Below are 27,989 nucleotides of genomic sequence, written 5' to 3'. Positions count from 1 at the left end.
TAATTTAAAATTAATTTTTCTTTGTTATTTTTTTTTAATATATAGAGTTTTCTTTCAACAACAGGATGGTTAAACATATTGTCAGTTTCTTATTGGGAAAATATAAGCCCCGCCCACCCACCCCTTCGCAATTCTGATGAATGTTTTATTCATCGTGAGCTAAAGGGGGCGGAGTTTAGCTGCAAAATTCTCGTTTCTCTACATGAAATTACCATATGAAATATGTCTTTAAAAGGGTAGAATTTTCTAGAGAAATAATATGTCACGATTAAACTCCGCCCCTCGGCCTACAAACTTTCCCGGGACTTATAATTACTTTTACCATCACAAAAAATACTTCAATATCTGTAAAAGGAATTTTTTAGAGAAATATTGATGTTACAATTAAACTCCGCCCTTCGGTCTGACTAGGAATGAAAAGCTCATCGCAATTGAGATCGGGCGGGTGGGTGGGGCTTAATTTTCGTTTGTTTTTTTTTAATATATAGAGTTTTCTTTCAACAACAGGATGGTTAAACATATTGTCAGTTTCTTATTGGGAAAATATAAGCCCCGCCCACCCACCCCTTCGCAATTCTGATGAATGTTTTATTCATCGTGAGCTAAAGGGGGCGGAGTTTAGCTGCAAAATTCTCGTTTCTCTACAAGAAATTACCATATGAAATATGTCTTTAAAAGGGTAGAATTTTCTAGAGAAATAATATGTCACGATTAAACTCCGCCCCTCGGCCTACAAACTTTCCCGGGACTTGCAATTACTTTTGCCATCACAAAAAATACTTCAACATCTGTAAAAGGAATTTTTTAGAGAAATATTGATGTTACAATTAAACTCCGCCCTTCGGTCTGACTAGGAATGAAAAACTCATCGCAATTGAGATCGGGCGGGTGGGTGGGGCTTAATTTTCGTTTGTTTTTTTTTTAATATATAGAGTTTTCTTTCAACAACAGGATGGTTAAACATATTGTCAGTTTCTTATTGGGAAAATATAAGCCCCGCCCGCCCACCCCTTCGCAATTCTGATGAATGTTTTATTCATCGTGAGCTAAAGGAGGCGGAGTTTAGCTGCAAAATTCTCGTTTCTCTACAAGAAATTACCATATGAAATATGTCTTTGAAAGGGTAGAATTTTCTAGAGAAATATTATGTCACAATTAAACTCCGCCCCTCGGCCTACAAACTTTCCCGGATCTTATAATTACTTTTTCCATCGCAAAAATACTTATAATTTAAAATTAATTTTTCTTTGTTATTTTTTTTTAATATATAGAGTTTTCTTTCAACAACAGGATGGTTAAACATATTGTCAGTTTCTTATTGGGAAAATATAGGCCCCGCCCACCCACCCCTTCGCAATTCTGATGAATGTTTTATTCATCGTGAGTTAAAGGGGGCGGAGTTTAGCTGCAAAATTCTCGTTTCTCTACAAGAAATTACCATATGAAATATGTCTTTAAAAGGGTAAAATTTTCTAGAGAAATAATATGTCACAATTAAACTCCGCCCCTCGGCCTACAAACTTTCCCGGGACTTATAATTACTTTTGCCATCACAAAAAATACTTCAATATCTGTAAAAGGAATTTTTTAGAGAAATATTGATGTTACAATTAAACTCCGCCCTTCGGTCTGACTAGGAATGAAAAACTCATCGCAATTGAGATCGGGCGGGTGGGTGGGGCTTAATTTTTGTTTTTTTTTTTTTTTTAATATATAGAGTTTTCTTTCAACAACAGGATGGTTAAACATATTATCAGTTTCTTATTGGGAAAATATAAGCCCCGCCCACCCACCCCTTCGCAATTCTGATGAATGTTTTATTCATCGTGAGTTAAAGGGGGCGGAGTTTAGCTGCAAAATTCTCGTTTCTCTACAAGAAATTACCATATGAAATATGTCTTTAAAAGGGTAGAATTTTCTAGAGAAATCATATGTCACAATTAAACTCCGCCCCTCGGCCTACAAACTTTCCCGGGACTTATAATTACTTTTGCCATCACAAAAAATACTTCAATATCTGTAAAAGGAATTTTTTAGAGAAATATTGATGTTACAATTAAACTCCGCCCTTCGGTCTGACTAGGAATGTAAAACTCATCGCAATTGAGATCGGGCGGGTGGGTGGGGCTTAATGTTTGTTTGTTTTTTTTTTAATATATAGAGTTTTCTTTCAACAACAGGATGGTTAAACATATTGTCAGTTTCTTATTGGGAAAATATAAGCCCCGCCCACCCACCCCTTCGCAATTCTGATGAATGTTTTATTCATCGTGAGCTAAAGGAGGCGGAGTTTAGCTGCAAAATTCTCGTTTCTCTAAAAGAAATTACCATATGAAATATGTCTTTAAAAGGGGAGAATTTTCTAGAGAAATAATATGTCACAATTAAACTCCGCCCCTCGGCCTACAAACTTTCCCGGGACTTATAATTACTTTTGCCATCACAAAAAATACTTCAATATCTGTAAAAGGAATTTTTTAGAGAAATATTGATGTTACAATTAAACTCCGCCCTTCGGTCTGACTAGGAATGAAAAACTCATCGCAATTGAGATCAGGCGGGTGGGTGGGGCTTAATTTTTGTTTTTTTTTTTTTAATATATAGAGTTTTCTTTCAACAACAGGATGGTTAAACATATTGTCAGTCTCTTATTGGGAAAATATAAGCCCCGCCCACCCACCCCTTCGCAATTCTGATAAATGTTTTATTCATCGTGAGTTAAAGGGGGCGGAGTTTAGCTGCAAAATTCTCGTTTCTCTACAAAAAATTACCATATGAAATATGTCTTTAAAAGGGTATAATTTTCTAGAGAAATAATATGTCACAATTAAACTCCGCCCCTCGGCCTACAAACTTTCCCGGGACTTATAATTACTTTTGCCATCACAAAAAATACTTCAATATCTGTAAAAGGAATTTTTTAGAGAAATATTGATGTTACAATTAAACTCCGCCCTTCGGTCTGACTAGGAATGAGAAGCTCATCGCAATTGAGATCGGGCGGGTGGGTGGTGCTTAATTTTTGTTTGTTTTTTTTTTAATATATAGAGTTTTCTTTCAACAACAGGATGGTTAAACATATTGTCAGTTTCTTATTGGGAAAATATAGCCCCGCCCACCCACCCCTTCGCAATTCTGATGAATGTTTTATTCATCGTGAGCTAAAGGGGGCGGAGTTTAGCTGCAAAATTCTCGTTTCTCTACAAGAAATTACCATATGAAATATGTCTTTAAAAGGGTAGAATTTTCTAGAGAAATAATATGTCACAACTAAACTCCGCCCCTCGGCCTACAAACTTTCGCGGGACTTATAATTACCTTTGCCATCACAAAAAATACTTCAATATCTGTAAAAGGAGTTTTTTAGAGAAATATTGATGTTACAATTAAACTCCGCCCTTCGGTCTGACTAGGAATGAAAAACTCATCGGAATTGAGATCGGGCGGGTAGGTGGGGGTTAATTTTTTTTTTTTTTTAATATATAGAGTTTTCTTTCAACAACAGGATGGTTAAACATATTGTCAGTTTCTTATTGGGAAAATATAAGCCCCGCCCACCCACCCCTTCGCTATTCTGATGAATGTTTTATTCATCGTGAGTTAAAGGGGGCGGAGTTTAGCTGCAAAATTCTCGTTTCTCTAGAAGAAATTACCATATGAAATATGTCTTTAAAAGGGTAGAATTTTCTAGAGAAATAATATGTCACAATTAAACTCCGCCCCTCGGCCTACAAACTTTCCCGGGACTTATAATTACTTTTGCCATCACAAAAAATACTTCAACATCTGTAAAAGGAATTTTTTAGAGAAATATTGATGTTACAATTAAACTCTGCCCTTCGGTCTGACTAGGAATGAAAAGCTCATCGCAATTGAGATCGGGCGGGTGGGTGGGGCTCAATTTCTGTTTGTTTTTTTTTTTAATATATAGAGTTTTCTTTCAACAACAGAATGGTTAAACATATTGTCAGTTTCTTATTGGGAAAATATAAACCCCGCCCACCCACCCCTTCGCAATTCTGATGAATGTTTTATTCATCGTGAGTTAAAGGGGGCGGAGTTTAGCTGCAAAATTCTCGTTTCTCTACAAGAAATTACCATATGAAATATGTCTTTAAAAGGGTAGAATTTTCTAGAAATATGTCACAATTAAACTCCGCCCCTCGTCTGATTATGACTCATCACAATAGAGATCGGGGAGAGTGGGTGGGGCTTAATTTTTGTTTTTTTTTATATACATAGTTTTCTATCAACAATTTTTTGCCGCAAAGAACAAGAGATATTATAATAAAAATTATAAAGTGAGTCTATTATTTACTAATTTTGGACTGTACTCCTAATGTGAATCAAAAAAATCTAAAATTTGAAAAATTAAAAATTGAAAACTGGTGAAATTTCAAATCGAATACTGCAAAATATAAAAATTGAATTGAAAGCTTGAAAAATTGAAAAATTAAAAGTGAAAACTCGAGAAACTCAAATCGAAAAATTGCAAAATCTAGAAATTGAATTGAAAGCTTGAAAAATTGAAAAATTAAATTTAAACTTCAAAACTCAAAAAAATGAAGGAACAAAAAAAATGACAATTGAAGAAAAAATTCAAGTCTAATTAGCTCCGGGAACGTTATTCACACCACCGGTTTTTACTTTATAGGAAAAATTAAAACTTGAAAGGTCGAGAAACTCAAATCGAAAAATTGCAAAATCTAGAAATTGAAGTGAAAAGTTGAAAAATTGAAAAATTAAATTTAAACAAAAAAATGATAAATTGAAGAATTCAGATTCGTAACCAACGCGAATTTATCTACAATTTGACACCAATTTTGGGTAGATTGCATCAATTTTAACCACTTTTTTGAAAAATTTTTGGAAATTTCGAATTCACTTTTCGTGGTAATTGAAAGAGATATCATGACGGCGATTTCAGATTCGTAACCAGAGGGAAATTATCTACAATTTGACACCAATTTCCGATCGATTGAACCAATTTTAATCACTTTTTTGGAAAATTTTTGGAAATTTTGAATTCAATTTCGTGGTTATTAAAAGAGATACGGTGACGGCGATTTCAGATTCGCAAAATGCGGGAAATTATCTACAATTTGACACCAACTTTCGGTCGAATCGAACCAATTTTAACCACTTTTTTGGAAAACTTTTGGAGATTTTGAATGCATTTTTCGTGGTTATTAAAAGAGATACGGTGACGGCGATTTCAGATTCGTAAAATCCGGGAAATTATCTAATTTTAACCAGAAAACTGGAAAATTTAAAAATGAAAACTCGAGAAACTCAAATCGAAAAATTGGAAAATCTAGAAATTAAATTGAAAAGTTGAAAAATTGAAAAATTAAATTTAAACTCCAAAACTCGAAAAAATGAAGGAACAAAAAATGAAAAATTGAAAAAAAAATTCAAGTCAAATAATATTTACACCACTGGTTTTTACTTTATAGAATATAGAGGTAATCAGAAAACAAAAATCGCAAAAAAATAGATAATTTTTCAGAGAACTGGGATTTATCTGGCTGCAGTCCAGGAGCGAGGGAAGTTCTGTTGAAATAACCGTCAACCAATTTTTTAAAGAATGTGAAATCCGATTATTTGTTTTTCAATGAATTTTAAAAACTCTTAATGTTTTGTTTTTTAAACACTTTGAAAAAGTCTTCGTAACTAATAATGATCCAATTTGGCATAAATTTTAAATAATACTGTGAGAATCCCTGTTGTCTTATTAACGACTGAAAAGACTCCTGGGACTCCTGGTGTTTCAAAAGAATCGTGAGCGCTTCTTGCATTTTATTTTCGAATTTTCTAGTGGTTTCTAGTGTTTAATTTTTGAAAGAATTCAAGATTATCTGGAGCTTTATTAAAAAATTGTAAATAATCTTTAGGAGACCCCCTTATTTCTTAAGCGTTTTGAAGAATCTTAAAGGGTTTGGGTGTTCTATTTTTCAAAAATTTAAAAAAAAAACATCCAGGGGTTTGTTTTTTAAATTGTAAACAATTTTGAATAATCTTGGGGGGGAATCTCTGTTATTTTTTTTAAGACTTTTGAAGTCTTAACCGGGGTTGTTTTTGAAAATTTTCTAAAGAATCTCGGATGTTTTTTTAAATATTTCAAAAAGTCTCGGGAGCTTCCGATGTTTTATTTTTAAGAAGATTTTTTTCAAGACGTTTGAAGAATCTTGAGTGTTCCAGGTGTTCCATTTTTCGTAAATTTATAAAGAATCTCAGGGGTTCTTAATGATTTTTTTTAAGAATTTGAAAGAATTTCGGACGCTCCTGGTTTTCTATTTTTGAAAGAATTTTAAAAAATAACAGGTGTTCCCAATGTTTAATTTTAGAAAGAATTAAATATTCTCTTGTACGTCCAGTGGTTTGTTTTTTAAAGAATTGTAAATAATCTTGAGGGATCCTTCATATTTTTTTAAAAAATTGACTAATCTTGAGGGTTCCGCGTATTTTATTCTTGAAAAATTTCTAAAGAATATCAGAGGTTGTTGACTTTTTTTAAATATTTAACAAAATCTCGGGAGTTTCTGGTGTTTTATTTTTGAAAAGATTTTAAAGAATATTTAGTGTTTTAATTTCTGAAAAAGGTAAAGATTCTCTGGGCACCCGGTGTTTGTTTTTTAAAGATTTTTAAATGATCTTGGGAAACCGCTTTATTTTTTTTAAGGTTTTTGAAGTATCTTGAGGGTTCCAGGTGTTCCGTTTTTCGTAAATTTCTAATACTGAAACATCCAAGGGTTTGTTTTTTAAATTTTAAAGAATTTTAAATAATCTTGGGGGTACCTCTATTATTTTTTTGAAAATTTTGAAGAATCTTGGGGTTTGCGGGTGTTCTGTTTTTCAAAATTTTCTAAAGAATCTCGGGATTTCTGTTTTTTTTTTTTAATATTTGAAAGAATCTCAGACGCTTCTGGTGTTTTATTTTTGAGAAGATTTTTGAAAGAGTTAAGGGCTCTCTGGGGCATCCAGTGATTTGTTTCTAAAATTTGACCTTAATTAATTTTGGGAGACCCCATTATTTTTTTTAAGACAATCTCAGGCATTTTTTATGTTTTTTTTTAGGAATTTGAAAGAATTTCGAAGCTACAGGTATTCTATATTTGAGAAAATTTTGAAGAATATCAGGTGTTCTCAGTGTTTAATTTTAGAAATAATAAAGATTCTCTTGTGCGTCCAGTGGTTTGTTTTTTAAAGAACTGTAAATAATCTTGGGGGATCTCTATTTTTAAGAATATTTTAAAGAATATCTGGGGTTTCTAGTGTTTGATTTGTGGAAGAGTTAAAGAATAAAATATAAAAAGAATTACATATGAGATATATACATACAACTTTCATGCATTTGCCTACACTAAACTGAAAAGACACTTGCCTTAGAATCCACTCTTTATGTTATTATTAATAGAGCAAGTGCGCTTCCACAAATCCCGTTCTTGATGGCCCCGTGTCGGCTTACGTCGGGATCGTAATTGGAGAGATCTCGAGCGGGAAAAAGTTTTCACATATTGTGGGTAAATTATCGTGCGTTTAGTGTTCACGTCTCGAATCTAGACATCTCTCTAAGCAGATATGGATATTAAGACGCTTTGATGAGAGACGTGCGGTGTCTTTGAACAGGAGTCTCTTTGCTGTACAAGGAAGTGGTCAGAATATCATAAACTATGACCGGCTACGTACCTACATGCCAACCCTAGTTGGCACGCGCTTCTCAGAATGTTGCTTTGAAGTTTAACCGAGACCGACCGACACAGTCTCATTTTACCTCTTATTAATATTGATGGCTTCGAAAATGCTTCCATGAAATCGAACACGCGGGCTTTGAGAGGGGATTTCAATTAAACGCCAGGCGAACGGAAAAGTAGGGATAAAAGTGAGTTTAGGAGGTGCGAAGGGGCCTTTTTGCTTTGTGGTGGAAATAACTGAAATGTTTGGCGAGGTGGGGTGAGGGAAAAGCCACCGGCTTGGAAAAAAATAGCGCCGGAAACGACGAAATGTTGTGACAGTTTTGCTTGTTGTTTAAATAGTTAGTTTGACATGGAAACATAGTTTAGAGGTTTTTCATAGATGCATATGCGAAATATTATTGCCTCCAGGTCAAGCTGACATTTTTGCAATTTTTGTTCCGCCAAAATATTTACAAAATTTTCACAGTTAGTAAAGTAAGGTAAAATTACCAATCATTTGTTGAGATTTTTGTAGCTTCTCTATTTTGGCTAATAATTTTGCAAAAGACAACTCTTAACATTGTTTCAGAGATTCTTTAGCTATTTCAAAAGTTAATATTTGGCAAATCCGAGATTCTTTAAAATTATTTAAAAAACAAACCAAAGATTCTCTCATTCAAAAATTAAGTACTAAGAACAAAAACAAGAAATAAACACCAGTCGCTCCCAAGATTCTTTCAAATTCGTTCTAAAACAAACCCGGGATCCTCAAGATTCTTCAAAAGTCTTAAAAAAGCAGCAGGGGTTCCTAAGAATATTTACCATTATTTAAAAAATAAACCACCATGTAGCCCAGAGATACTTTAACTCTTCCTTCCAAAAATAAATTAACCCAGATATTCTTTAAAGTTCTCAAAAATAAAAAACCAGGAGAATTAGTTGGTAAATTACACATTGTACTTTATTTATTTTTTTTTAATACAAATGCATATTTTTGGTTTTTATTATTCTTTAAGAGAAAATTAATGACTTTGCCGCGTATACGTATTTAATTTATGTAAACTGACAACGCAGAGTTTAAACTCCAGTCGTGCGTCCCTGGGTCGACGCACTCTTTTTTTTAGAATGTGAAACCCTCTCGAAGGTCAAAATTTTCTCTTTTTTAAAATTGTTAAACCTTCTCGGGGGCCCTAAATGTATTTTTTTAACAATGTGAAACCTTCTTGAGGGTCCCGTTTTTTTTTTAATGTAAGAACCTTCTCGGCAGAGCAAAATGTTTTTTTTTTTTTTAGAATGTGAAACCTTCACGGGGGTCCCAATTAATTTTTTTTTAATTGTTAAACCTTCTCGGGGGCGCCAAATAGTATTTTTTTATGAATGTGAAACCTTCTTGGGGGTCCCAATTGTATTTTCTTTTAAATGTAAAACTTTCTCGGAGCGCCTAATATTTTTTTTTTAGAATGTTAAACCTCTGAGGTTCCAACTCCCTTTTTTAAAATTGTAAAACGTTCTCGGGGGTCCAAACTGCCTTATATTATGAATGTGAAACTTTCTCAGGATCCCAATTTATTTTTTAAAAATGTGAAACATTTTCGGGGGCGCCAAATATATTTTTTAATAATATGAAATCTTCTCGGGGTACCAATTGTATTTATTTTTAAATATAAAGCCTTCTCGGGGGCGCCTAAAGTCTTTTTTGAAAATGTGAAACCTTCTCGGGGGGTCCCAATTGTATTTATTTTTAAATGTAAAACCTCCTCGGGCGCCAAATGTTTTTTTTTACGATGTGAAACCTTCTCGGAGTTCTCAGCTGTCATATTTAAAAATGTGAAACCTTCTCGGGGATCCCAATTATTTTTTTTTTAATTGCCTAAGCTTCTCGGGGCGCGAAATATTTTTTTTTAGAACTTGAAACCTTCTCGGAGGTCCCAACTGTCTTTCTTAAAAATTTTAAACCTTCTCGGGGGCGCCAAATAGTACTTTTTGATGAATGTGAAACCTCCTTGGGGGTTCCAATTGTATTTATTTTTAAATGTAAAACCTTCTCGGGCGCCAAATGTTTTTTTTTACAGTATGAAACCTTCTCGGAGTTCCTAACTGTCATATTTAAAAATGTGAAACCTTCTCGGGGGTCCCAATTATTTTTTTTTTATTGTCAAAGCTTCTCGGGGCACGAAATGTTTTTTTTTTAGAATTTGAAACCTTTTCGGAGGTCCCAACTGTCTTTTTTAAAAATGTTAAACCTTCTCGGGGGCGCCAAATATATTTTTTAAGAATATGAAATCTTCTCGGGGTCCCAATTGTATTTATTTCTAAATGTAAAACCTTCTCGGGGGCGCCTAATGTCTTTTTAAAAATGTTAAACCTTCTCGGGGGCGCCAAATAGTATTTTTTATAAATGTGAAACCTTCTTGGGGGTCCCAAATGTATTTTTTTTTTAATGTAAAACTTTCTCGGAGCGCCTAATGTTTTTTTTAGAATGTTAAACCTTCTCTGAGGTCCCAACTCCCTTTTTTAAAATTATAAAACATTCTCGAATATTTAAAAATTCTTTATTTTTCGATTTTACGACTTCACAATTTTTTGACTTTTAGCTATTCGATTTTCCAAATTTTTGATTTGTTCAATTTAAAATTTTTCAATTTTTGGATTTATTAACTTGAAATGTTCGAATTTTATTTTTTTTTTTTGGATTTTTGGTTTTACAATATTCCAATTTTTTAATTTTTAAGGATTGTTAAATTTATTACTTTTACTTCCCAATTTTTCGATTGTTATTTCGCAATTTTTCGAGTTTTCTTTTAAAATTTTCCAATTTTTCGATTTTTTTGACTTTTCAGTTTTTCGTTCCGTAAATTTTTCGATTTCTCAATTTTTCGTATATCCAATAGATCGGTTTTCACTTTTATGTTTTCTCAATTTTTGATTTGTATTTTGCAATTTTTTTATTTACAATGTTTATAGTTTTCAATTTAAAATTATTGTTTTTGGATTTTTCAGATTTTGAAAGATTCCATTTTTGACAGGTATTTTAATTTTATGCTTTTTCAATTTTTCCCTTTCACAATTTTTTGATTTGCAGTTTTTCCAGATTTTAATTTTGTCCCTTTGAATTTTTCAGTTTTTAATATTTTAATATTTTTATTTTTTAATTTTTCAATTTTTCAGTTTTTCGTTTCTTCAATTTTTTGCTTTCACAATTTTTGAATTTAAAAACATCTAAAATTTCTCGGTTTTACGATTTGACAATTTTTCTGTTTTTAGTTTTTCAATTTTTATTTTTCAAATTTTTTGATTTGCAATTTTTCGAAATTTTAAAACTTCTTTATTTTTCAAATTTGTAAAAAGGGAAACTCAGAATCTGTTTCCGATTTTACAAAGTTTCGATCTGCACGTTTTGAGTTTTAGATTAATTTTTTTTAATTTTTGGATTTTCAATTTATAGCATTTTTTTCTTTTTCCGATTTTTTTGATTTTCTAGTTTTTCGTTTCTTAAATTTTTCGATTTCACAATTTTTTTTTTCGTTTATTTCGAATTTTCAATTTGACAGATTTTTAAGTTTTTCATTTTTATGATATCTCAATTTTCCATTTTTATTCTATAGTTTCTTGATTTGCAATTTTTCGAGTTTTCAGTTTCTCAGTTTTTCACCTCCCCAATTTTTTGATTTTTCAGTTTTTGGTTTCTTCCATGTTTTGCTTTCGTAGTTTTTCAATATTTTAATATCTGATTTTTTAAAAATTCTGGAGTTTTTGGATTTGCAATTTTGAGTTTGCCATTTAAAATTTAATTTTTGGATTTTTCAACTTTTGAAATATTCAATTTTTAGTATTTTTTATTTTTCAGTGTTTCAAGTTTCTTATATTTTTCAATTTCAGGATTTTCCATTTTTTCAATATCTCAATCGTTTTTTCAGTAAGTAACTCCCTTTACAATAATTTATTAAAACTGAAATTTTGAAAAATTGGAGTAACGAATAAAAAATTAATTTTTTGCTCATTTTGGATTTTTCAGTCTTCCGTTTCTTCAGTTTTTTGCTTTGACAATTTTTCAGTATTTTTAAAAATATCAGAAAACTTCAGAATTTTTAAAAATACATTTTCTTAATTTTTCGATCTTTATTTCACATTTTTTCATTTGCAGTGTTTCGAGTTTTTGATTTAAAAATTTTCAATTTTTTAACTTCTGAATTTTTCAGTTTAAATAAGTATTTTAATTTTTCTTGTTTCCTATTTGCTCTTTCTTCAATTTTTAAATTTTACTATTTTTCGCTTTTTAATATTTGCATAAAAGTCTTCATTTTTCGATTTTAGGATTCCACAATTTTTAGATTTTTAGTTTTTCGATTTTCCAAATTTTCGATTTGCAATTTTTTGAGTGTTCCATTTAAAATTTTTCTATTTTTAATTTTATTAACTTTGGAAATGTTAGAATTTTAGTTACTTTTTGGTTTTCGATTTTTGATTTTTCAGTTTTCAATTTAAAACTTTCCTATTTTTCGATTTTTTAACTTTTAAATATGTTGTAATTTTTCTTTTTTCTAATTTTCCGTTTCTTCGATTTTTAAATTTTACTAATTTTCGCTTTTTAATATTTCACTTTTTGAATATTTAAAAAATCTTTATTTTTCGATTTTACGACTTCACAATTTTTAGATGTTTAGCTATTCGAATTTCCAAATTTTTGATTTGTTCAATTTAAAATTTTTCAATTTTTGGATTTATTAACTTGAAATGTTCGAATTTTATTTTTTTTTTTGGATTTTTGGTTTTACAATATTCCAATTTTTTCATTTTTAAGGATTGTTAAATTTATTACTTTTACTCCCAATTTTTCGATTGTTATTTCGCAATTTTTGAGTTTTCCTTTAAAATTTTCCAATTTTTCGATTTCCAAGTTTTAAAAATTTGAACATTGTTTAATTTTCAACCTTCACAATTTTTCGATTTTTCTATTTTTCGCTTCTTAAATTTTTCGATTACACAAGTTTTGGTTTTATCAATATTTCAAATTTTCAATCTAAATTTTTTAAGTTTCTCTCTTTTTCAAATTTCGAAAGTTTCCATTTTTGATATTTTAAGTTTTCTTTTTTTCAATATTTCAATTTCAAATTTTTTCAATTTTTTCAGTTTTTGTTTCCTCAATGTTTTCCTTTCACAAATTTTTCGAAAGTTTTTCGATTTTAATTTTATAATTTTTTGATTTGCAATTTGTACTGCTTTATTCAATTTATAGACATTTTAATTTTTTGAGTTTTCAATTTAAAATTTTTGAGTTTTTGAAGATTTTAAAGTTTTTCAATTTATGATTTTTCAAATTTGCAATTTAAAATTCTTCAATTTTTCGCAAATTTCCATTTTTGATGTTTTAAGTTGTTTTTTCAATTCGATTTTACAACTTCTCAATTTTTCGGTTTTTGTTTTATAATTTTTTAATTTGCAATTTGTAGTGAATTTTAATTTCTTAATTTTTTAGTTTTTTAATATTCCAGTTTTCAAATTTGCAGCAATTCCTCAATTTTACGGTTTCCCGATTTTTAGATTTTTTGTTTTTCGATTTTACAAACTTTCAATTTGCAATTTTTTGAGTTTCCAATTTAAATTTTTTTGATTTTTGTGTTTTTCGCTTTTGAAAATCTACAATTTTTAAAATGTTTTTGGTTTTTCAATTTTTCGTTCTTTATTTTTTGCAGTTTCAGAATTTTTCATTTTTTCAACAGTTGAGTTTTTCGAATTTTAAAGATTTTCTAAGTTTTTCATTTTTGTTTCTCAATTTTTTATTTTAATTTTTTGATTTGCAATTTATCGAGTTTTCAATTTAAAATTTCTCAGTGTTTCGATTTTTCACATTTTGAGAGTTTCCATTTTTGATATTTTAATTTTGTTTTTTCAATTTTCCACTTTCACAATTTTTCGGTTGGCAGTTTTTTTACATTTCAGTTTAAAATTTCTCAGTTTTAAAAATTTTAAGAATATTAAGAATGTGAAACTTTTTCAGGGGTCCCAATTTCTTTTACAAAAATGTGAAACCTTCTCGGGGGCGCCAAATATATTTTTTAAGAATATGAAATCTTCTCGGGGTCCCACTTGTATTTATTTCTAAATATAAAACCTTCTCGGGACGCCAAATGTTTTCTTTACAGTGTGAAACCTTCTCGGAGTTCTCAACTGTCATATCTAAAAATGTGAAACCTTCTCGGGGGTCCCAATTATTTTTTTTTAATTGTCAAAGCTTCTCGGGGCGCGAAATGTATTTTTTTTAGAATGTGAAACCTTCTCGGATGTCCCAACTGTCTTTTTTAAAAATGTACAACCTTCTCGGGGGCGCCTAATGTCTTTTTTTGAAAATGTGAAACCTTCTCGGGGGTCCCAATTGTATTTATTTTTAAATGTAAAACCTTCTCGGGGAGCCAAATGTTTTTTTTTACAAAGTGAAACCTTCTCGGAGTTCTCAACTGTCATATTTAAAAATGTAAAACCTTCTCGGGGACGCCCAACGTCTTTTTTTGAAAAGGTGAAACCTTCTCGGGGGTCCCAATTCCATTTATTTGTAAATGTAAAACCTTCTCGGTACGCCAAATGTTTTTTTTTACAATGTGAAATCTTCTCGGAGTTCTCAACCGTCATATTTAAAAATGTAAAACCTTCTCGGGGGTGCCTAATGTCTTTTTTTGAAAATGTGAAACCTTCTCGGAGGTCCCAATTGTATTTGTTTTTAAATGTAAAACCTTCTCGGGGACGCCCAACGTCTTTTTTTGAAAAGGTGAAACCTTCTCGGGGGTCCCAATTCCATTTATTTTTAAATGTAAAACCTTCTCGGTACGCCAAATGTTTTTTTTTACAATGTGAAATCTTCTCGGAGTTCTCAACCGTCATATTTAAAAATGTAAAACCTTCTCGGGGGTGCCTAATGTCTTTTTTTGAAAATGTGAAACCTTCTCGGAGGTCCCAATTGTATTTGTTTTTAAATGTAAAACCTTCTCGGGGCGCCAAATGTGTTTTTTTTTACAATGTGAAACCTTCTCGGAGTTCTCAACCGTCATCTTTAAAAATGTAAAACCTTCTCGGGGGTGCCTAATGTCTTTTTTTGAAAATGTGAAACCTTCTCGGAGGTCCCAATTGTATTTATTTTTAAATGTAAAACCTTCTCGGAGCGCCAAATGTTTTTTTTTACAATGTGAAACCTTCTCTATCCCCTCTTTAAATCAATAACAACGTTTATAAATTTATCTGCAGGGGCATCTCCACCCGGATGGTCACCGGCATGTGGTGGTTTTTCACCCTCATTATGATCTCCTGCTACACCGCCAACCTGGCGGCCTTCCTCACCCAGGAGCGCATGGGTCCGACCATCAAGAGCGCCGAGGACCTGGCGGCCCAGACCAAGATCAAATACGGCTGCGTCAAAGACGGCGCCACGGCGGCGTTCTTCAGGGACACCAACGTCACGACGTACCACAAGATGTGGGTGAGCATGGAGACGGCGGAGCCCAGCGTCTTCGAGACCACCAACGACGACGGCGTCAAGAGGGTGATCTCCAGCAAGGGCTCGTACGCCTTCCTGATGGAGAGCTCGTCCATCGAGTACGAAATCGAGAAGCACTGCGAGCTGGTGCAAGTCGGGAATCGGCTGGATACGAAGGGATACGGGATCGCGATGCCGACAAGTAAGGGGTGGAGAATTTTTTAGCACATTTTTGCGAAATTAATAATAAACATTTCGAGGGAAATATGCAGTCAACTATTGACGCAGCGCTGTGTACATTCCATTTCGTTAAACGAAATTTTTAATTTTTAATTTCGGTTTGAATGTTTCGGTGGAAAAAGTAGAGTTCATGAAGGTTGCTTTTCCATAAATTGCGGATTTAGAGTCAATTAAGTAAGTCAGAAGTGGAAGATATAAATAAAATTGTGGGAAATCTGCGGATAAAGGGAGGTCGATTTGAAGTAGGGTTTAAGAGCAATTCGTTTAACAAACGGTCATGGTTCGAAGATAAAAAAGATGGAGGAAGTGCACAGGATGTTCCGGGGATTTGCGTGTCTATTTTTTGAGGTTATGCTTTCCCGTTTCTTGCGTAGCGGACAAATAACAATTTTGTGCGATGCGGTGAAAAGGTCTCGTACAAAGGAAAATTCCGAGATGACTGAGTTAGAAAAAATTAAAAGACGTGAAGTTATTTTTGGACATTGAATTTGAATGTCAAGTCTCCAGAGTAATTTATAAGAACTTTTCAATAAAGAAAAATAAGAGGAATAAAAAAATTGATGGAAGCTGTTTTAACAAAGAAAATCGCTTGGGAGTAGAATCCCCATGACAACAAGTCTGGAAAGTTGGAGACACTTGGAGTTTAAGCAGACAATATAAGGTAAAAGACAAAAAAAACTCTTAAGTCAGAATTTACCTTACCGATAATAATCCAACGGAACTGAAACTTATAAAAGAATATAGTAGAGTGAAAATAGTTTGAGAAGAATACAGTAATGAAACGTCGCAGACGTCTGGACGAATCCATTTAAAATACTAAAATACTAAACCTTTCGATACTCTTGGAAAAATAGTAAAAACAATAGTAAAATTATACTGTGAAGGGGTTGAAAATTTGAGATTTTTGAAAAGTTACCAAAAGTCCGTGAAGAACTCTGAGTCATAGATGTCGACAAGTAAATACGAAAAACACAGTTTCCGTGGTCTCGAACCAAGATCTGAGAAATTTTCGGTATGAAAACCAGATTTTTTAAAAATCCAAAAAATTAAGACACTTCTCATTGAACTATTACCTATAACAAAATCCTAGGAATTTTCGAAAAAGTGAAGCCGAAATTACTTTCTGTAGATGAAAATCTGTTAAAAAAAAAACAAAAATTGAGATATTTCTCATCGATCGTTCTAGCAAAATCATAGGAATTTTCGAAAAAATGAAGAAATGATGCCAATATTAACTTCAAGAGGTTGAAATGTATTTTAAAAAACTCTTTGGGGAATTCTGAAAGAGCTCGAAGAACAATTTTTAAAAATTAAAATTTTCAAAAATTGAAATTTTGAAAAATTGGAACTTTGAAAAATAGAAATTTTGAAAAACTTATTTAAAAATCTAGATAATTTACATATATTCTGAAATATAGACCTCAATGAAATGTTTAAAAACCATAATGTTTCTGTAGTCTCGGACCAAGATTTGCAAAATATTCAGTATGAAAATCTAGTTTTGTAAAAATCCAAAAAATTTAGATATTTCTTATTGATCGTTCTAGCAAATTATAGGATTTTTCAAAAAAATAAGTTCTGGGATCGAAATCTATTTTAAAAAAACTCTTTGGCGAATTTTCGAAAAAAATTATATTGAGAAGAGGTTGAAAAATTGAGATTTTTGAAAAGTTACCTAAAGTCCCTGAAGAACTCATAGTCATAGATGTCGACGAGCAAATTCGAATACAACTTGTGGAGATAAAAATGTATTAAAAAAAAATTCGTTGACGAATTTTCGAAAAAATTTATACTGGTTGGGGGTTGAAAATTGAGATTTTGGAAAAGCTACCGAAAATCTCTAAAAAGCTCTTGAGTTATGAATGTGGACGAACAGATTCGAATAACATAGCGTTCCAGTGGTCTTGGACCAAGATTTGAGAAATTTTCTGTATGAAAACCTGATTTTTTGAAAATCTAAAAGAATAAGACATTTTCCAATGAAGTATTATGGCAAAATCGTAGGAATTTTCGGGAAAATGAATTCAAAAATAACTTTTACAGATCGAAATCCACTAAAAAAAAGAAAAATTGAGATATTTCTCGTTGATCGTTTTAAAAAACCCTTGTGGAATTCTGAAGGAGCTCGAAAAAAAGTCAAAAATTTCATGTGGGGAGGTTTGAAAAATTACAATTTTGAAAAAGTTATTTAAAAATCTACATATGTATTCTGAAATATATATATAGATCTGGACGAGAAAAAAATAGCCTTTTTATAGTCTTGGACCAAAATATGCGAAATATTCAGTACGAATATCTAATTTTTTGAAAATACAATAAATTGAGATATTTCGCATTGGTCGTCCCAGCAAATCTTAGGATTTTTCTAAAAAACAAGGCCGTAAATAACTTCTGGAGATCGAAATCTCTTTAAAAAAAATTGACGAATTTTCGAAAAAACGTATACTGAGAAGGGGTTGAAAAATTTAAATTTTTAAAGAGTTACCGAAAGTTCGTCAAGAACTCTGAGTCATAGATGTCGACAAATACATTCGAAAAATATTGTTTCTTAGGTCTCGAACCAAGATTTGAGAAATTTTGGGTATGAAATCAGGTGATTTTTTAAAAATCCAAAAAATTACAACATTTTTCGTTGAACTATTATGACAAAATCGTAAGAATTTTCGAAAAATGAAGCCGAAAAGACTCTCTGTAGATCTAAATCTATTTAAAAAAAAAATTGAGATATTTCTTGATGAACGTTCTAACAAAATCATGGGAATTTCAAAAAAATGAGGAAATGAGGCCAATATTAACTTCTGGAGATCGAAATTTATTAAAACAAAAGCTCTTTCAGGAATTCTGAAGGAGCTCGAAAAATAATTTTTAAAAATTAAAATTTTGAAAAATTGGAATTTTGAAAAAAAAATCTCTGTAATCTACATATATTCTGAAATATAGATCTCGTAGATTTTTGTAGCCTCGGACCAAGATTTGCGAAATATTCAGTATGAAGATCTAAGTTCTTAAAAATCCAAAAATTTGAGATATTTCTCATTGGTTGTTCTAGCAAATGGCCGTAAATAACTTCTGGAGATCGAAATCTATTAAAAAAAACTTTTTGGCGAATTGTCGAAAAAATTTATATGTAGTAAGAAGGCGTGGAAAAATTGAAATTTTTGAAAATTTACCGCAAGTCCGTCACAGATTCGAAAAACACCGTTTTCGTGGTCTCCAACCAAGATTTGAGAAATTTTCGGTATGGTAACCTGATTTTGAAAAAATACAAAAAATTAAGACATTTTTCTTTGAACTATTATGGCAAAATCGTAACAATTTTCAAAAAAATAAAGCCGAAAATAATTTCTGGAGATCGAAAAAATGTATAGCGAGAAGGGGTTGAAAAATTGAGATTTTTCAAAAGTTCCTCGAAAACCAGGTTTGAAAAAGTGAAATTTTGAAAAAGTTATTTCAAGATCTCTATAATCTACATATATTCTGAAATATAGATTTTGAGATCGAAATGTATATATTAAAACAAAACTCTGAGAAATTCTGTAGGAGCTCGAAAAAGAGTCAAAAATTTTATGTGAGGAGTTTTAAAATATTGAAAATTTGAAAAAGTTATTTAAAAATGTATATGATTTATGTATATTCTGAAACATAAATCTCGACGGGATGTTTAAACAGCGTTTCTGTAGTCTCGTACCAAGATTTGTGAAATATTCAATATGACGATCTAATTTTTTTTAAATTCAAAATTTTGAGATATTTCTCATTGGTTGTTCTTGCAAATTATAGGAATTTTTGATAAAATGGGGCCTTAAATAACCAGTGGAGATCGAATTGTATTAAACAAAAAACTTTTTGGGGCATTTTCGAAAAAATTTATATGTAGTGAGAAGGGGTGGAAAAATTGAGAGTCTTGAAAACTTCGAAAAACAACGTTTTTGTAGTCTCGGAACAAGATTTGAAAAATTTTCGGTATGAAAACCTGATTTTAGAAAAACTGACATATTTTTGATTGGTCGTTTTAACAAATCGTAGGATTTTTTGAAAAAATGGGGCCGTAAATAAATCTGGAGATCTAAATCTATTAAAAATAAAACTCAATGGCGAATTTTCGAAAAAATTTATACTGGAAAGGAATGGAAAAATTGAGATTTTTGTAAAGTTCGAAAAACAGCGTTTTTGTGGTCTCGGACCAAGAGTGTGAAGTTTTCCGTATGAAAATCTGTTTTTTTTTTTTAATCCAAAAATTAAGACATTTTTTACTGAACTATTATGGGAAAATCGTACTAATTTTCGAAAAAATGAAGCTGAAAATAACTTCTGCACATCGAAATCTATTAAAAAAAGAAAGTGTTTCGAGGATTCTCGAAGAAGCTCGAAAAAGAGTAAAAAATTTTAAAAATTTCAAATGCAAAAATTTTTGAAAAGTTATCTAAAAATGTATAAAATTATGCAATAATTTTTTTTTTAATCTCGACGAGTGTTTTCGTGGTCCCGGACCAAGATTTACAAAATAGTAGATACGAAAGTATATATTTTTTTATTTCTAACAAAATCATAGGAATCTTTAAAAAAAATGAAGCCGAAAATAACTTCTGGAGATCGAAATCTATTAAAAATAAAACTCTTTGGCAAATTTTCGGAAAAATTTGTACTGGAAAGGGGTCGGAAAAGTTATCTAAAATCTATAAAATTTTGCAATATAGATCTCCGCGAGATGTTTGAAAAACATAATGTTTCCAGGGTCCCGGACCAAGATCTATATCTATATACAAAAATATTTTTTTTAATTCTGACAAAATCATAGGAATCTTTCAAAAAATAAGTCCAAAAATAACTTCTGGAGATCGAAATCTATTAAAAATAAAACTCTTCCGCAAATTTTCGGTAAAATTTGTACTGGAAATGGGTTGAAAAACTGAGATTTTTGAAATTTCGAAAAACAGCGTTTTTGTAGTCTTGGGTCAAGATATGAAAAATTTTCATTATGAAAACCTAATTTAAAAAAAAATTAACATATTTTTCATTGGTCGTCTTAACAAATCGTAGGATTTTTCGAAAAAATGGGACCGTAAAATCTATTAAAAAAAAAACTCAATGGCGAATTTTCGAAAAAATTCATACAAAAAAAATTGAGATTTTTGCAAAGTTCGAAGAACAGCGTTTTTGCGGCCTCGGACCAAAATTATGAAATTTTCCGTATGAAAATCTGATTTTTTTTAAATTCAAAAATTAAGACATTTTTTATTAACTTATTATGGCAAAATCGTACTAATTTTCGAAAAAATGAAGCTGAAAATAACTTATGCAAATCGAAATCTATAAAAAAAAGAAAGTATTTCGAGAATTCTCAAAGAAGCGAGTAAAAAATTTCAAACATTTCAAAAGCAAAAATTTTTGAAAAGTCACCTAAAAATGTAAAAAATTCTGCAATAATTTTTTTAAAATCTAGACTAGATTTTTAAAAAATATAGTGTTTTCGTGGTCCCGGACCAAGGTTTATAAAATAGTCGATACGAAAATATATATTTTTTTAATTCTAACAAAATCATAGGAATCTGAAAAAAATGAGGCCGAAAATAACTTCTGGAGATCGAAATCTATTAAAAATAAAACTTTGGCAAATTTTCGAAAACATTTGTACTAGAAAGGGGTCGAAAAATTGACATTTTTGATAATTTTGAAAAACAGCGTTTTTGTGGTCTTGGCCCAAGATTTGAGAAATTTTTGGTATGAAAATCTGATTTTTGTAAAAATCCAAAAATTCAGACGTTTTTTATTGAACTATTATGGCAAAATCGTATAAATTTTCGAAAAAATGAAGCCGGAAATAACTTCTGTAGGTCGAAATCTATTAAAAAAAAAACTATTTCGGGAATTCTCCAAGAAACTCGAAAAAGAGTCAAAAATTCCATGGGAAGGGAGGGGGGGGGGGGGGGGGTTGAAAAGCTAAAATTTTGGAAAAGTTATCTAAAAATCTATAAAATTTTGCAATATAGATCTCGGCGAGATGTTTGAAAAACATAATGTTTCCCAGGTCCCGGACTAAGATCAATATCTACATACAAAAATATTTTTTTTAAATTCTGACAAAATAATAGAAATCTTTGAAAAAATAAGTCCAAAAATAACTTCTGCAAATCGAAATCTGTTAAAAAAACTCTTTGGCGAATTTTCGAAAAAGTGTATACTAAGAAGCGGCCGAAAAAATGAGATTTTTGAAAAGTTCGAAAAACAGCGTTTTTGTGGCCTCGAACCAAGATTTGAGAAATTTTCGGTATAAAAACCTGATTTTTTTAAAGAATCCAAAACTTGAAACATTTTTTATTGCACTATTATGGCAAAATCGTACGAATTTTCGAAAAAATGAAGCCGAAAATAACTTCTGCAGGTCGAAATCTATTTAAAAAAAAAAGTATTTCGGGAATTCTCATAAAAACTCGAAAAAGAGTCAAAAATTTCATGGGGGGGGGGGGGGGGGTGAAAGGCTAAAATAAAAATCTATAAAATTTTGCAATATAGATCTCGGCGAAATGTTTGAAAAACATGTTTCCGGGGTCCCGGACCAAGATATATATATTGTTTTTAATTCTGACAAAATCATAGAAATCTTTGAAAAAATAAGTCCAAAAATAACTTCTGGAGATTGAAATCTATAAAAAAAAAAGGTATTTCGGAAATTCTCGAAGATGCTCAAAAAAGAGAGCGAGAGAAATTTCATGCTGGGTGTTTTGAAAATCTAAAATTTTGGAAAAGTTATCTAAAAATCTATAAAATTTTGCAATAATTTTTTTTAAATCTCGACGAGATTTTTAAAAAACAGTGTTTTTGTGGTCCCGGACCAAGATTTACGAAATAGTCTATACGAAAATATCTATTTTGAATTCTAACAAAATCATAGCAATCTGAAAAAAATGAGGGCGAAAATAACTTCTGGAGATCGAAATCCATTAAAAATAAAACTTTTTGGCAAATTTTCGAAAAAATTTCTACTGGAAAGAGGTCGAAAAATTGAGATTTTTAATAATTTTGAAAAACAGCGTTTTTGTGGTCTTGGACCAAGATTTGAGAAATTTTTGGTATGAAAATCTGATTTTTGTAAAAATCCAAAAATTCAGACGTTTTTTATTGAACTATTATGGCAATATCGTACAAATTTTCGAAAAAATCAAGCCGAAAATAACTTCTGCAGATCGAAATATATTAAAAAAAAAAACTATTTCGAGAATTCTGCAAGAAACTCGAAAAAAAGTAAAAATTTCACACTGGAGGGTTTTGAAAAGCTAAAATTTTGGAAAAGTTATCTAAAAATCTATAAAATACTGCAATGTAGATCTCGACGAGATGTTTAAAAACCGTAATGTCTCCGTGGTCCCGGACCAAGATTTGCGAAATATAAGATACGAAAATATTTTTTTTTAATTCTGACAAAATCATAGGAACCTTTGAAAGAATAAGGCAAAAAATAACTTATGGAGATCGAAATCTATTAAAAATAAAACTCTATGGCGAATTTTCAGAAAAATTTTACTGAAAGGGGTGAAAAAACTGAGATTTTTGATAAGTTTGAAAAACAGCGTTTTTGTGGTCTTGGACCGAGATTTGAGAAATTTTCGGTATAAAAACCTGTTTTTTTTTTTGTAAGAATCCAAAAATTCAGACGTTCGTACGAATTTTCGAAAAAAATGAAGCCGAAAATAACTTCTGTAAATCTGGAATAAATTCGGAAATTCTCCAACAAACTCCAAAAAGAGTAAAAAATTTTATATGGGGGGTTTTGAAAAGCTAAAATTTTGGAAAATTTATCTAAAATTCTATAACATTCAGCATTTAAATATCTCGACGAGACATTTAAAAAACATAGTATTCCCTGGTCCCAGACCAAGATTTGCGAAATATTCGATAGGAAAATATTTTTTTTTTTTAATTAAGGAATTTTACAAAAACGAGGTCGAAAAAATTTATACTGGAAAGGAGTTGAAATATTACGGTTTTTGAAAAGTTCGAAAAACCGCGTTCTCGGAGCAAGATTTGAGAAATTTTCGGTATAAAAACCTGTTTTTTTTATAAGAATCCAAAAATTCAGACGTTCGTACGAATTTTCGAAAAAAATGAAGCCGAAAATAACTTCTGTAAATCTGGAATAAATCGGAAATTCTCCAACAAACTCCAAAAAGAGTAAAACATTTTATATGGGGGGTTTTGAAAAGCTAAAATTTTGGAAAATTTATCTAAAACTCTATAACATTCAGCATTTAAATATCTCGACGAGACATTTAAAAAACATAGTATTCCCTGGTCCCAGACCAAGATTTGCGAAATATTCGATAGGAAAATATTTTTTTTTTAATTAAGGAATTTTACAAAAATGAGGTCGAAAAAATTTGTACTGGAAAGGAGTTGAAATATTACGGTTTTTGAAAAGTTCGAAAAACCGCGTTCTCGGAGCAAGATTTGAGAAATTTTCGGTATAAAAACCTGAGTTTTTAAAAAATCCAAAAATTAAGACATTTTTTATTTTGAACTATTGTGGCAAAATTGTGCGAATTTTCAAAAAAATGAAGCCGAAAATAACTGTTGCAGGTCGAAATCTATTAAAAAAAACTACTTCGGGAATTCTCGAAAAAGTCCGAAAAAGTGACAAAAATTTCCAAAATTTTATACAATTTTTTTTTTTAATTCTGACAATCTCATAGGAATCTTCGAAAAAAAGAGGCCGAAAATAACTTGTGGAGAAATTCTGAGGAATTGTTCAAACAAATACTTGAAAATTTCGACTTTTAGCGAAAACGTCAACATCTCGAAAAATTTCCCAGGCCGAGAATCCCTTTTAGCAGTTTCCCCTCGCCTCACCGCGGAAATCGCTTCCACGGACGTAAACTCAGCTCGAATTCTAAGACGTCTTCGTCTTTTGAGCACCGGCCCGAAAACCCACAAAACAAACAAAAATAATGGAATACCTGGCGGTCCGAGGCTCCCCCATCCCACTCGAGTGTCAGATGACTATTAAAGAGATTGATAAAGTAGGGGCATATTTTTGTTTATAACATGACGGCCGGCATATGCGTATAAAGATCTGCTCGTATAATACTCTGGCATGAAAAGCATCCGTCGGTGGTTCTTTGCATACGAAACAATTGGACCCCCGCGGTTCTTTTACGATAGTTGAGGTAACTCTTCAATAGTTCCGACGGTTTATGGTTTCTTTGTTAAGGAACCACACTTAATGTCTTGCGCTCAATTACCTAATAAATCGTGGAAAACGCATTCGCGCTAATTCCACGAGTGGAGTTGGCAAAAAGAGGGTTCTGTTGCAGATGCTCCCTACAGGACTTCCATAAATCAGGCGATATTAAAGATGCAAGAAATGGGAACGCTGCAGCGGCTCAAGAAGAAGTGGTGGAAGGAGAGGAATAAAGCTAACACTTGCGAGGTAAAGTTAACATTTTTGCGAAGAGTTTGAGCGGAACGGGACTGGAGAGGGCAGTTTTCGAGAACTGATACGAGCCCCGATTGTCGCGAGCTGGAATGTGGGTAGTTTGGAACAAAGTCGGGTGTAAATTTTTAAGAAGAGCACAAAATTCGACCGAGTCGGGGTTGCATGCCTTTTGATTCTGTGTTTGGTAATTATTTTAATAAATTAATTCGTTGATTTATTTTTATTTAGAGGGAGAAAAAGGACAAAGACTCAGCCAACGAGCTAAGTTTGGCCCACGTCGGAGGGGTTTTCGTGGTTCTCACCGGAGGCATGTGCATTGCCATGATCATCTCGGTTTGCGAATTCCTTTGGCACGTGAGAAAAATCGCAGTCAGTCAACATGTTCGTATATTTTGAAACAAAAAGGACATTTCTATGAAAATTTATTTTCAGCTGAGACTCAAGGAAGTATTTTTGAAAGAGTTGAGGTTCGCTATGGACATATGGTGCAGACAAAAACCCGCTAATCCTGCAGCTGTCTACAACCTGAATGCGGTTACTGCTAACGGTGGTGGCGAAGACGGTGCTAAATAATTGTTCCAGTGTACAGTTTTTTTTTAATTTTGTATGTGTTTTTCGACATGGACCCTGTGGCTGAATTATAAACAAGAATAAATAATTTCCAGCCAACAAAAGCATTTTTTATAGTTTAATACACATAATACTTTTGAAAATTTGAATGTGAACGAAACTTTTCCAAGTTGTGGAGGTCACGACTATAAACTAAGAAAATTGCTGGATCACGGACAGATCCTTGAAGTACTTCAACAGAAAATGAATATTATCTTGCCAGCACCAGATTTTCTCTTTCTGTAGTACAAGCCCTCGACAAGGTTTCGCCTTCTTTAAAAAAGGACAGTTGGGAACTCCGAAAAAGACAATAAATAATAATGGGTTTACTTTGCACCGGACAGGTGTCCATATAGAAAAAAAAAGATTCACATAAGGCCTAGTTTGAAATCGAAGAACAGGATTTTCCATTTCAAATATTCTGTTTGAAAGTCAATTTTTTAGAAATTCGAAAAATTATCATATTTCGTACTGACGATCTTGAAAAAATTATGGAAATTTTTTAAGAAAAGGAGCCGAAAATTACTACTGTAATCCAAAATCTACAAAAACCTCTTCACGTAATTTTCGAAAGTGGTCGAAAAAAGGTAAAAATTTTCATAACGATATTAAAAATCCAAGCTTTTTGGAAAAGTCGCCTAAAAATTCAGAAAAAATTCTGGGATGTACGTCCCGACGAACTGAGTCGAAAAATAGCGTGACGGTCACGGACTAAGATTTTCCAAAATTCGGATTGGAAGAAAATTTTTTGGAAATTTGAAACTCGGATTTTTCTAAAACATACAGGCGAAAGTTTTGTATGACATTCTGATAAGACTGAATTTGGCACTTTTGACATTTTCGACAATTTTTCAACTATTTTCGAAAATTAGTTGAAGATATTTCCTTGCAGATTTCGATACCCAGAAGTCATTTTCGGCGTCGTTTCTTCGGAAATTCCTACCATTTTTCCATTCCCACTCGACTGAAGGACATAATTAGCCCCGCCCACCCACCCTGTCTCCTTTTCAGTGATTGATTTTATCCGATCTGAATAAAATGAATGATCTTATACTGAACAGAAATAAAATTATTCGTTAGAAAGAGAAGAGGAGGGGTGGGCGGGGACAGTATTTGCTAAGCTAGGACTGTTTTTGGCAAATGACATACCCTCTAAAAAAACAGAGGATGGGTGGGCGGGGCTAGTGTTTGATAACATAATACTGATTTTGGCACTTTTGACTTTTTGGACCATTTTTCAACTATTTCCAAAAATTAGCCCGATATCCAGAACTCATTTTCGGCTTCGTTTCTTCGGAAATTCCTACCGTTTTTCAACTCTGACTCGACAGAAGAAATTAATTAGCCCCACCCACCCACCCTGCGTTCTTTTCAGTGATTGATTTTATTGGATCCGAATAAAATGAACGATCTTATAGTGAACCGAAATAAAATTAGTAGTTAGAATTAGAAGAGGGGAGTGGGCGGGGCTAGTACTTGCTACGATAGGACAGTTTTTCGCAAATAACATACCCCCAAAGAAAACAGAGGGTGGGTGGGCGGGCCTAGTGTTTGATAAGATAAGACTGATTTTGCCACTTTTGACTTTTTGGATCATTTTTCAACTATATCCGAAAATTAGTCCGATATCCAGAACTCATTTTCGGCTTCGGTTCTTCGGAAATTCCTACCCATTTTTCACTCCCACTCAACAGAAGAAATTAATTAGCCCCGCCCACTTACCCTGCGTTCTTTCAATGATTGATTTTATTGGATCTGAATAAAATGAATGATCTTATAGTGAACCGAAATAAGACTAGTAGTTAGAATGAGAAGAGGAGGGTAGGCGGGGCTAGTACTTGCTACGATAGGACAGTTTTTAGCAAATAACATATTCTCCAAGAAAACAGAAGGTGGGTGGGCGGGGCTAGTATTTGATAAAATAAGACTGCTTTCGGCATTTTTAACATTTTCGACCATTTTTCAACTATTTCCGAAATTTAGTCGAAATCTTGTAGATTTCTGCTTCCAGAACTCATTTTTGGCTTCGTTTCTTCGGAAATTCCTACCGTAATTCCACTCCCACTCCACAGAAGAAGCTAATTAGCCCCACCCACCCATTCTGCCTTCTTTTCAGTGATTGATTTTATCCAATCTGAATGAAATCAACGATTTTATACTGAACAAAAATAAAATTAGTCGTTAGAATGAAAAGAGAGGTGGGTGGGCGAGACTAGTATTTGCTAAGATAGGACAGTGTTTGGCAAATTATGTACCTTCTAAGAAAACAGAGGGTGGGTGGGCGGGGCTAGCATATGATAAGATAAGACTAATTTCGGCACTTTTGACATTTTCGACCATTTTTCAATTATTTCCAAAAATTAGTTGAAACCTTGTTGATTTCCATATCCAGAAGCCTATTTTGGCTTCGTGTCTTCGGAAATTCCTACCATTTTCCACTCCCACTCGACAGAAGACATTATTAGCCCCGCCCACCCACCCTGTCTCCTTTTCAGTGATTGATTTTATTCGATTTGAATAAAATGAATGATCTTATAGTGAACAGAAATTAAATCAGTCGTTAGAATGA

General features: G+C 31.9%; 1 protein-coding gene across 2 annotated transcripts in view; it reads left to right on the top strand.

Annotated features, from left to right (window-relative positions):
• Nucleotides 1–25,449, top strand: part of LOC135142762 (glutamate receptor ionotropic, kainate 2-like) — a 51,200-nt gene extending 25,751 nt beyond the window's left edge. The window contains exons 12-15 of one of the 2 annotated variants that reach the window (XM_064074501.1): nt 14,913–15,343; nt 24,690–24,805; nt 25,040–25,192; nt 25,244–25,449. In XM_064074501.1, the coding sequence (XP_063930571.1) occupies nt 14,913–15,343; nt 24,690–24,805; nt 25,040–25,192; nt 25,244–25,384 (841 nt within the window). In that variant the 3' untranslated portion in view covers nt 25,385–25,449. The remainder of the gene's footprint in view (nt 1–14,912; nt 15,344–24,689; nt 24,806–25,039; nt 25,193–25,243) is intronic. The other variant, XM_064074502.1, reaches the window with a different exon arrangement.
• The last annotated feature ends 2,540 nt before the right edge of the window (nt 25,450–27,989 follow it).

Source organism: Zophobas morio, unplaced genomic scaffold, assembly GCF_036711695.1.
Source record: "Zophobas morio isolate AGI-343-1 ecotype UQ-CSIRO unplaced genomic scaffold, CSIRO_AGI_Zmor_V1 ptg000054l, whole genome shotgun sequence".
Lineage (NCBI taxonomy): Eukaryota > Metazoa > Arthropoda > Insecta > Coleoptera > Tenebrionidae > Zophobas > Zophobas morio.
The sequence above is the reverse complement of the archived record's forward strand: the minus strand, read 5'-3'. Positions and strand labels throughout refer to the sequence as shown.